The 12,313-nt window shown below is 36.1% G+C and overlaps 1 protein-coding gene across 1 annotated transcript; it reads left to right on the top strand.

Moving 5' to 3' along the window:
* The first annotated feature begins 2,160 nt into the window (after nucleotides 1-2,160).
* Nucleotides 2,161-4,318, top strand: LOC135616183 (pentatricopeptide repeat-containing protein At4g33170-like). Its single transcript, XM_065115372.1, has one exon. It carries the CDS (start codon nucleotides 2,232-2,234, stop codon nucleotides 3,990-3,992), a length of 1,761 nt encoding a protein of 586 aa, XP_064971444.1. The 5' UTR covers nucleotides 2,161-2,231; the 3' UTR covers nucleotides 3,993-4,318.
* Nucleotides 4,319-12,313: the final 7,995 nt, after the last annotated feature.

Raw genomic sequence — 12,313 nt, forward strand, 5'->3', positions numbered from 1 at the left:
TATTATTACTGCTACTAATCAATATATTTGTTACTATCCAAGATGCACAAGACAGACAAAACCATGACTATTAAGAAATAAGCAGCATTGGTGTCTCAACCTTAGCCATTCAATTGCTTCAGTAGCTGCTGCCATTTGCTTGTCATTGTTTGAATGAACCAACTTGGCACAAGTGCCAAACTTGCATTGCAGAATGTGAGGAGGAAAAGTATAAGACAGGTAAAAGTTTGATACGAGTTCAAGAGCCATTAAATGCTTGAACATCAACAAAAAAGAATAAAAGAATGTTGCATATTAAACAGGATTGGAAATAAATGAATCAGTATAGAATTTGAAATCATGTGAAGTTCCACAGTATCTCTCATCTGTCAATTAAGTTTAACCATCCTGCTTATGGAAGAAATAGATAGAATCTGCTTGGAAAAGATTAAAAAGAAGAAGATAAAAATCCTTTCTTTGTGTAATCCTTATCTTGAATTCTTGATCTTTTAGAAATTTCTGCTAAGCTTATCTGTAATCTGCACCAACTGCTTCCTTGAAAGAATGCCATTCTTTGTAATAGGCATCTACACAATTATCGAAGTATTTTATCTTGTCATGACAATTATATAGAACTAAAACCTCATGCAAATGTCTATGAAGACAGTACAAATTCAAGACCTAGAACTGAGTTTAAGACTTAATATATTCAAAGTAGGAAACTTTCCATGGAACCAATACGGTCGAAGAAAGATGACATTCCAAATGGCAGAAAAAACTTAATAAATTCGAGGTCAAAAACTTTAGAAGTAATATGGCATAACAATCAAAGAAAAAAAATTGAAATTGAAACTAATTAGTTGGAAACTTGGTGCCAACATACTTGATGGATGAGGAGACAATCCAAATTATATTAACAACTATGCTAGTATGCCATCACAATCTTACTTTAGAAACGATTGAAGAATATGAGATTGCTGTGCAAACTAACCAATATATTCAATCCATAATTTTGACATGTATTATTTTATTAGTGAAATTTCCAGCTGAGACATTGTGATATCCTAGTTAGGTGTGGACTAGTGGTGGTATTCTAGACTAGCATACTTTGAAAGCTTAAAACTTTATTTGATATATTTACACCTTAATATTAATTAATATGATGCTGGTGTACCATATCAACTTACCGGGATTTAAAATCTCATTTGATATATTTTATGTCTTAAACGTTGATTTGATGGTAGTGTGTCAGACCCTCTTACTAATTGTTAAGGATTTAAAATCTTAACTGATATATATTTTAAGATGTCAAGTACCTTAGTTGGTAAGGACCTTAACAGTTTATCGCAGGGTCTAGATTTTGAATCAGTTTAAATAATTCTTTGACCATGTGAAAAAATTTTATGTGGCTAATACTACTATATATGAATCGAGATATATAGGTAATATTAACTTGGATTGTAAGTAGCTATCTTCTATAATTTTGCCTTGTGATTAAGCAAGCAATTGGTAAACTTAAAATGTTTAAAAACATTTTGGAGCATATAGTCATATGAAGGATCCAAGAAGAATATGTAATCTAATTGATAGAATAATTCTAAATAATTTTTCTTTGACAATGACTTGATCAAAATAATTTCAAAGAGCAAAGGAGATGAAGAAATTCTTTACTCAGATATATTTTTATATATATCAATTCGATTGTTTCTTTCAAATCAATGATCCAAGGGTGGAGCCATAGATCAATGGGATTTTTATATATAGTATTATTTCTTAATTAAGATAACTAATTTTATCGCTTCCCATGAGAAGAATATTAAAAAAAATAGATTATATATATATATATATATATATATATATATAACTACAAAAGCTTATACCTCAGTAGGAAGGCATATGCAAGTTCGTGTAAATACTCGCCCGTCCTCCATCTTCATTGATAATTCATACGAAAGGTTTTTATGTTAAAGGTACGTTGAAAACAATGATATTAAATATAAATATAATTTAGAAATATGAATTAGTTAGATGATATTTTCCTAATGTAATAATTTTTTAAATTTATTTGTATATTATATTATGTTAATCTTTTAATTATATTGATTATTATTATTTATGTTATAATATGTATTAGTTTTCATCGGGGTTGACCAGTTCAATTAAAAGATTGAGACACACACACACACACATATAATGAATCTTTTAATTGAATGCAACGCCTTCAAATCATGAACTAAAACTCGCACAAGCCAATGCCACGATGTACGTTACCACCTCTCATGTTCTCTCGGCCTCCAATTTACGCATATCCTCCCTGTTGGTTTCGCACATCACGCCTGTCGCCGGACCACGAGGAGGAAGACGAGTGCTACGCCCATCTCCTGCAGAGATGTGCCCAAACCTCCGACCTCCGCCTCGGCACTGCCATCCACTCCCAACTCCTCAAGCGCCCCTTCCTCCATTCCTCCCTCTTCCTCCAAAACCACCTCCTTAACATGTACTTCAAGTGCTGCCGCGAGCCGTCCCTGCCCCTCCATTTGTTCGACCAAATGCCCCTGCGAAACGTCGTCACATGGTCGGCCGCCATCGCCGGCCTCGTCCAGTGTGGGCGTCCCCTCCAGGCCCTCTCCCTCTTCTACGACATGCATCGTGAAGGCGTCAGGCCCAATGAGTTCGCCCTCGTGAGCGCGCTGAACGCCGCCTCGCTCTCTAATGGTTGTTCCCAAGCTCGGCAGATTTACTCTCAGGTGATCCGGCTCGGCTTCGACTCCAATGTGTTCTTGATCAACGCTTTCCTCATGTCGTTGATCAGAAATGGGAGAATGGAGGAAGCGGCGGAGGTGTTCGATAAATATGGTGACAAGGATGTGGTTTCGTGGAACTCGATGCTTGCGGGTTATCTGCAATGTTCCTACTCGGACTTATGGAGATTCTGGTGTCGGATGAGTCGAGCAGGGTTGAGGCCGGATGAGTTCTCTTTCAGTAGCGTCCTCACAGGGTTGGCAAAGGCTTCGTGCTTAAGGAGCGGCGTGCAGGTTCATGGCCAGGTCGTTAGGCACGGCCATGGCGAGGATGTCTGCGTGGGGAATTCACTGGTGGAGATGTACCTGAAGAACAAAGATTTAGTTAGCAGTTCCAAAGCCTTTGCAGAGATGCCATGGCGCGACGTGGTCTCGTGGACACAGATGGCCGCAGGTGCCCTGGATTGCGGGCAGCCGGCGGAAGCACTCAGAATCGTAGATCAGATGAAGCTGGCGGGTGTGAGACCAAACAAGTTCACGCTCGCAACGATGTTTAATGCGTACTCGAGCTTGACTTCTTTGGAGGAAGGGAGGAAGGCACATGGGTACAGAATCAAGCTAGGAGACGAGGTCGATGAGTGTGTCGACAATGCACTCGTGGACATGTACGCCAAATGTGGTTCTACGGGCAGCGCACTGCAGGTGTTCCGATCGATGAAGCAGCGGTCGGTCATCTCATGGACTGCGATGATCATGGGATTGGCGCAAAATGGACGCGGTCGAGAAGCCGCGGAGGCTTTCGACGAGATGATTGCAGAGAAGGTGAGGCCAAATTACATCACACTCATCTGTGTCCTGTATGCATGCGGTCAAGGAAGATTAGTGGAGAAAGGAAGAAGGTACTTCGACTCCATGGAGCGAGATCATGGTATCGTACCTGGGGAAGATCACTACGCGTGCATGGTGGATCTCCTTGGAAAGGCAGGCTGCATTGCGGAGGCGGAGGAGTTGATACGGAGCATGATTTCGAAACCCGGCGTGCTCGTTTGGCAGACATTACTGGGTGCTTGTCAGCTTCATGGCGATGTGGAGACCGGTAAGAGAGCAGCAGAGCTGGCACTTGCCATGGAGGAGAAAGACCCGTCGACCTATGTTTCGCTGTCGAACATGTTTGCCGACGCGAAAAATTGGGCTGTGGCAGGAAGGATTCGAGAACTGATGGAAGAAAGAGAAGTCAGGAAAATGCCGGGGTCCAGTTGGACGGGAGCATGAAGAGGTTGCAGGACCCTTATTATTACCACATCGTGGAGCTTCTCAGCAGTATTTGATGGTGGTAACTTATAAAATCGTATGATTTTATCGTAAAAGAAATAAAAAAAAGGATAATCACTTGGAAGGGATTCATGATCACTTCGAGGGATCAATCTTCTAAGATTTGTCAAAAGATTGAATAATATTTCTTTGTAAAAAAAAAACAGTTACATTGATATTTATAGAATTTCGATTTTAACTAAACTAAATACATTCGATAAATATTATTTAAAAATTTAAAAAATAAAAAATCCTAATAAGACCTTTCGAGGGCTCAAAGTTGGAAGCTGTCCTCTTGGACTGTGCTCATGAATATAAGATGAAACATCTAAAAAAATATTAATAATAATAATAATTTTTTTTAATATAGGGCCCAGCAACTGAGATATGAACCCTTAATATAATATTTTTTTATAATAAATATTTCTTAATAAATTTATAGAACTTCAATTTACTCTAGAGAAAAAGGATATTTTTAAAATTTTACATTCGTAAACAACAATCATACATTGCATATTTTGTCTAACGTCATAGAAGAGGTCAGTCTAAGATGCAACTCCAGCATAGTAAAGTGTGTCAGTCAATGCTCTGTTCTTTGTAGTTCAACTAATTATTTTCAGTCAGTCAACTGTTTCTTCTCGTATGTTAACTGATATTTGCAACCATGAGGAGAATCAAACATGCAATATGTTAAAATTTGTGAGCTAACTTTAGTTCATTAAAGTGCAAATCAGGAAATTTCGACGAAATAATCACTTTATTTTACTCCATTTAGGTCAATGGCACAAGATGATCCCTACCATTGACTAGGAGCAACGCTTTGTTGTTTGTTAATGCTAATCTATGTTAATGTTGTTGGCCGAAGGACATCAAATTAGGCAGATACAGTTGTATGGATAAATCCAAGAAACTTCAGTCCAACCTGACGTTCTGTTGTCATTTTTGCAAGTGGATTTGAGCTCCTAAATCATTATTTTGCATACTCCAGTCAAAAAAAAAAAATTCTAGTTTAAATATGAGAACTTGGTGAGAGACTTAATAGATTGACATCCAAGCTTTATACAAATAGAGATGAATCCAAGCGTGTTAATGAACATATCAAGATATTAGATGTCGAGTTGGAGGATCAGTCTATGTATCGATAGAAGGTCTTCATGTCACGAGTTCGGACATCAAGCCAAAGGATCCGACATTGTGCCAAGGATATCGAAAATTATAAAAGTAACATACCGATTGGAAAATATGTCGAGTGAGAGGATGATGTGCCAAAGGATCGAACGAAGCACTGGATGAACTAATGACATGCCGGACAACATAAGATTCACGCTTGGAATCAATTATGATCGAGTGAGTTTAGAGTCTAATTGAGTCAGTTTTGGGGTGTAACAATGTCAACTCAATTAGGGGCCCATTGGGCCTGAGTTGGGATTATTTTGGGCGAAGTGTAAGACTCATTCAGTCACTTAAGATTAGGTGGAACTATCTATGAGCTGAAAAAGTTAAGAGCACACTTTTTTCAGGTTGTCAATCGGTGGTACTGCTAGACTAGGCGATGATACCGCCCAAACACAATCACCTAGACTATGTCAAGTGGTGATAACACTAGTCTGGGCAGTGGTACCACTCAAACACAGTCTCCTAGACTATGTTAAGCAGTGGTACTGCCTAGTGTCAGTGTTACAGATGATAGTACAGCCCAACATAAGCGATGGTACCACCAGGACCCGAGATGAGATCTTTTTTAGCTCTATTTTTGAAGTCATTTGGGGTTTATAAATACCCCAGTTATTTCTGCTTGGAAGAGCATGAATTTGAGTAGAAAATGGGACAAGAATACTTGAGAAAAAAAAATTAAAAACTCTCTTAGGATTTAGAGTCTCTTCCTCCTAGAGTTAGAAGTTTTCTAAGGGAGGAGTAAGGTCTAAAAGAGAGGTGTAAAATATTCTCTCCTGAGCCTATGAAAAGGAGAAAGAGTTGTAAGGGTAGTTGATCTTTGCCCGTCGAAAGAAGATCGGTAGTAGAAGCCGGTGACCTCGAGTGAAGAGGAATCAAGAGTGGATGTAGGCCACGACAACCAAACCACTATAAAATTGGTGTACCTCTCCTTTTCTACTTGTTTACTTATTTTGCAACTGCTTTACCTGCTTATTACTATTCTTATAAATATTTTAAGTTTAAACATCTTTCTAATATGATTTCATCAAATGAAGTTTTCAAACGGAAGTGATTTTATGAAAGCACTAATTCACCCCCCGCTAGTGCCGATTCCGGTCCTAACAACTATGTCTTTCTTTACCTTTTGATGAAGTAGTACTATACTTTGATGTTAAATAGAAAAAATTATATTATGTTATGTTGAACCTATAATATTTTTAATTTATGATAATGCCTTATGATATTGTTTAACTAAAATTATGTATCTGATTTTTATTATTAAAAATCATTGAGATTTATGATCAAAATTATTTCAACTTAAATTCAAGTCTAGCATTGAAATATTATTATTTTAAATTCGAGCTCATTATATTTTAAGTTGACATATAGACAAGGAGAGCTTAGTTAAGACTCCGTCATCAATTAGTTATCATCATAAAAAAATGAGTGATTGTTGAACCTATAATATTTTTAATTTATGATAATGCCTTATGATATTATTTAACTAAAATTATGTATTTGATTTTTACTATTAAAAATAATTAAGATTTATGATCGAAATTATTTTAAGTTAAATTCAAGACTAACATTAAAATATTATTATCTTAAATTCGAGCTCATTATATTTTAAGATGGCATATAGATAAGGAGAGCTTAGTTAAGACTCCGTCATCAATTAGTTGTCATCATAAAAAAGAGAGTGATTATTGAATCTTAGATTTTGATGATGAAATCAATTGATGAGTTTGTTGGACTAAATATATTTTTGAGATAAGTGACATAAGAAATATGTTTTTAGTATTGGATCAAAACAATATCAACTTGTTAAGAAAGCCATTGGGCTTAAAGTTGGACCGAATTAGGCTTATTAGAAGACTAAAATGATGGCTTAAAGTAGCCCTAGGGATGGTATTGCTAGGCTCAAGCCATAATACTACCTATGTTAGTCAACAAATACTATTTATGCTTGTCATACTTTCTAGTAATAGTACCGACTGTCAACAAATACTTGCTAGGCCCCTAATGGTAGTATCGACTAGGGGCAATAATAGTACCATCTAAAATTTAAATTTTACAATAGTAATACTGCTAGAGTTTAGAATTGCAACGTCAAAAGTTATAATGGTAGTACTATTTATACCCCAAAATTTTAAGGACTTATATTTTTTAGCTCTATTTTTTAAGCCTTTTGAGATCTATAAATTCCCCTCTTAAACTTGGTTGATGAGCATCCATTTCTAAGTTTATGAAGTATTGTAGCTCTCTCTTTGAGCATTATTTGAGTCTCTTTCTCTCTCTTGAGTTTAAGTTATAGGAGGTGAGAGATCTCTTGTAAAAGATTATGGAAGTTCTTTCCTAGGCCTATAAAAAGGATAATGATAAGACCCTAGAGTTTTATCATAGAAGAAAGAAGGGAAAAGAGATGATCACTTCGAGGGGATCGGCCTCCTACGGTTAGTCAAAAGACTAAATAATATTTTATTATCTACCAAAAAGAAATTGTTACATCACTATTTATAGATTTTCACCTATAGTCTACCAGGACTTGCACTTTTAATAATAAATAAATATTAAAGAAATCTCTATCCGACTCTAGTTGAACTAAACAGACTCAATTAACATTATTCAAAAGCTTAGAAAATAAAAAGATCCTAATAATTCCTCCCTTTTCAAATCAGTCTTGTTCTCAAGGTTGAGCAGTATCAAACTCAAGGAGTTTCTCTTTCAGCACTTTAGTCACAGGATATCTGTGGCGCATCATAACCTGTTGATTGAGTAAGTATAGTCTCCACTTCTTGATAGTGTAAGCAATAGGTTAGACTTTTGGTGTTGCAATCTTCTAAAAAACCCTCTCTATCCGATGGCTAGTGGCAATTATGACCTTACTTCCACATCTTTCCTTTAGGATCACCTACTTTCCATTAATAAAAAACTTTATGATTAGTTTATAAAAATTCTACGAAACATCACCCAAGGTTGATAGCCATTCAATTCCGAGCATCATTTCGAAGTCTTCCAAGGGTAGCAAAAAAAAGTCCACAAGTAACTCTTGGCCATGCAAAGTCAGTTTAATCTTTGAGCACTTGCTATCACAGGTTAAAATTCGTCCATTGGTGACCTTTACTTCGAGTTTATTATATGCTTTAATGTGTTAGGCCAATCGGTTGACAACCTTACTGTCCATAAAATTGTTAGCACTACTAGTATCAATCAAAACTATAACATGTTGATATTCCAAAGTTCCTCCAACTTTCATAGTTTGCGGGTTAGAGTAGCTGGCTAATGCATGCACTATATGTATGATAAGACCAACATCGTCATCAGAATCCATACCTTCATGATCGGAGTCTATATTGTTAGCTTCCGGTTCCTCCTCAATTGGTTTAATCATAAGAAGTTGCCATTGTTTACATCGGTGCTCTATACTCTACTTTTCATCACAATGCCAACACAAACCCTTCGTTGATCTTTCTTTGAGTTCTTCTCAGGTTAGTTTTCGAGTGTTAGGGTTCTGACTAGGAATATATGGGGCGGGTAGCTTGCTGATCATCTATTTGTTGTCACTTTTGTTTCGACGATTTTACTTGCTGATTTTTTCCTCATGTAAATGTGCAAATGATATTGCAGTGATCATAGTACGGGGTTGATAAGCTTTGACTTCACACTGGATATCTAGATTAAGTCCTTCAATAAATGTACCCACCAGTTGTCGTTCAGACCAATCTCTGGCTTAATTTGATAATCTTTCAAACCTGCTTTGATATTCCAACACTAAGAAGTCTGACAAATTTTGACGAGTTGTCCATCAACATTCTCGTATTCAAATGGGCCAAAGCAAATAAGAAGTCCTCTCTTGAACTGCTCCCACGAAAGAACTCCGTGGTAAGTTTCATACCAATCATACCACTGGATTGCATCTCTATCTAACTAGATTAAGGCTATTTCTACCATGGATTCTTCTGGGGTCCTGCGAAAATGACAAAAATTTTCTGCCCTAGAGATCCAACTGGTCATATCTCCATCTTACTATCTTGGAAATTTCACCTTCATGCATTGGTAGCTTGTGTCCTGTTCTTGGTTCCTTTTCCTTGTTTCCCTAGATTGGTTCAATGTAAGACTTGATATTTCATCTTGTTGAAACTTACTAAAGCTCTCTAATATACTCTTTTTAAAATCATTAAGAGTTTTTTATAGTCGATTCTTGATTCTAATTTTCAATGATTCTAATTGGGCTTTTACTGAGTTATCGGTAGTCATTGCATAGGACTGCAGATCTGTAATTTTTAATTCCTATTTTTTATGTCGGGTCAAGGGCATCAATATTGAAGTGATCAGTGGCTGCAGTGGCTATTATGGAATGAGGGGGGATGGTTGAGTGGCAGAAGATGCAAAGGTTGGTGGATCTAGTGGGTTGCGATTGTGATTGCCCTGCTTCACCCTCTTTTCTTCCTTTCCTACTACGGTGGCAACCGACAACTGTTGTGGATGCCGATGGAGAAAGGGGGGGTGCTGGTCAAGAAGCAACAGTAGTAGTGGCCATTGGTTGGAGAGCAGCGACGATAGTGGTTACTAGTCAGAAGAAGAGGAAGCGGTGGTGGCACAATTGGGAACAATGCTTTGTTTCTGCCACTACGAGAAGGGAAGGTTGCTACCGAGGTTGAGAGGCAACAGTGGCAGTGCAGCTGGGAGCAAGGTTGTCGAGGGCAAGGAGCAGCAAAGGGTTGCCAAGGCTAGGCGCTGTAGGGGGTGGTCCGCTAGCCGGGAATAGCGACGACAGCCCTTTCTTGCTCTAGCAAAATATGGTGCACAGTTGGAGGGTGACTATGGTTCAATAAGGGGGCGTGCTAGTCGAGAAGCAGTGGTGACGATGGTCGCTGGCTGAAGAGAGCGGTCTTTAGCCAGAAGTAGGGGAAGTAGGGGCAAAGTCTCACTTGAGAATAATATAGCTGCGACGACCCTTTCCCATTTCAGAAAGGGTGTGTGGCTGGAGGGCGACTACGGCGTAACAAGGGGGGTGTTGGCTGGGAAGCAACGACGACGGTGGTCGCTGGCTGGAGAGAAGCGACGATGGTGGTCGTTGGCCAGAAGTAGGGGTTCTCAGTCACGTGTGTGGATGTCGGCCTTTTTTTTTATGATGATAACTGTAGCGAGAACGCCGATGATCATTGCTCTGATACCAAATGATAAGACCCTTGGGTTTTATCATTGAAGAAAGAAGAGAAAATAGATTATTACTTCGAGAGGATCGACCTCCTAGGGTCAGTTCAAAAGACTGGATAATATTTCATTGTCTCTCAAAAAGAAATAGTTACATCACTATTTATAGAATTCTGCATAGAGTCTATCATGACTTGGACTCTTAATAATAAATAAATATTAAATAAACCTCTATCTGACTTTAACTGAACTAAATAGACTCAATAAATATTATTCAAAAGTTTAGAAAATAAAAGGATCCTAATAGATAAAAGCTAAAATAAGGATAGTTGATCTTTGTCCATTGAGAAGAAGATCAGTAGTGAAGGCTAGTGATCTCGAAAGAAGAGGAATTAAGAGTGGACATAGGTCGGGAAGATCAAACCATTATAAATTGATTTACATTTCTTTTCTTGCTTGTGACTTTTGTTTGTGATGGCTTACTTATTACTGTTCACTTCACTCACAAACCTTACTCAATATTTGATTAATCATGATTTGAATATGGATCTTACAATCAAACTTTAAATTTAGTTAAAATTTTCTAGAACATTAATCACCCCCATCTAGTGCCATTAAGATCCTAACAATGCTAGAAAATCTTTCAGAATAATAGTGAGTATCAAGAAATCATAGAAGAGAGTATCAAGTAGAAGAATAGAAAAACTTCAAAGCTAAAAAAATCTTATTAAGATGTAAACTTATAATCTCAAACTCTTTATTTATACATAGTGAATGCAAGACTTTGACTCCAATTATGACAAAGACTCCTAACTAAGATTTCTAAACTACAATTCTATCTAATTATAAGGTTTGATTTAGTATTCCAACATAGTTTATTAAATTAAATTTTATAAAATATTATGAAAAGCTTTGAAGCTTAATATAATCTCATGTTGTTCCTATGTGTAGTATTTTCTGAAATATCTATATTCTTTGTTGTTATGTATAGTGTTTTCTAAAATATCTGAATTATGAGTCATGCAATTCACTGTAGTCATTCATGTGCTCTTGATCAGTCATAAAACTTTAATTTATTTAAAAATAATCTTGTCAGACTTCTTGAACTAATTTTTAAATACAAGATCAATCTAATCAATATAATCATCTGCATCTTCATACCAGTAGTAGCAACATATTATGAATTTTTAATTAGTAAAGTCTTCTATATAGGGAGGTAAAATTACTTTTATATTTACTATGAAAATAAAATCATTTGCTTCAATAAAATCAATACTATCCATATTGCAATCTAAATCTTCCTTTTGTATAATCTTGATATCTTCAATTTGAGTAAAATTACTATGGGGTAATTTATCAATATCTGATAAGTTATGTTGTTTATCTTTATCTTTACTCTTATTTAATTCTATGTCATGTAATTTTTTTATTTATCTTCAAATAATATAGAAGAATATATATCTCTTTCATAAATATCTTCTAAAATTAATCAATCATACTTCTCTTTATGTCTTAACTCAAAAGATTCATGAAATAACATTTTCGTCTTATATTGATCGAGAGATGAGCTTCAATGTTCTTTTATGTCCTTCAATGTTAAAATTCAGTTTTATTATTATTATTTTTTTGAAAAGTAATTCAAAAGCTTTATCATTTATCACATCTTCAAAATTATCCATAATAATTTCTTTTAAACCTTCTAATTCGAGGTAAAACTCTCATTATAGTTTTTCATCTTCAGTAATCTTTTTCCATCAAATTTAGTTGAGATCTAAAATAAATCATCATCCATGCTTTTAATCTTTTCTATTGAAGGTCGTCAAATTTTCAATTGATTCATCTTTCTCTTTGAACCAATTATCTTTTTTTTTAATTATAATTGAATATATCGATTATTTTTTTTTTATATCGATATCTCCTCTTATTTGGTGTTTGTCACAATATGATCTACTCGTATATCTTCTCTCTAA

This window comes from Musa acuminata, chromosome BXJ2-7 (assembly GCF_036884655.1).
Source record: "Musa acuminata AAA Group cultivar baxijiao chromosome BXJ2-7, Cavendish_Baxijiao_AAA, whole genome shotgun sequence".
Lineage (NCBI taxonomy): Eukaryota > Viridiplantae > Streptophyta > Magnoliopsida > Zingiberales > Musaceae > Musa > Musa acuminata.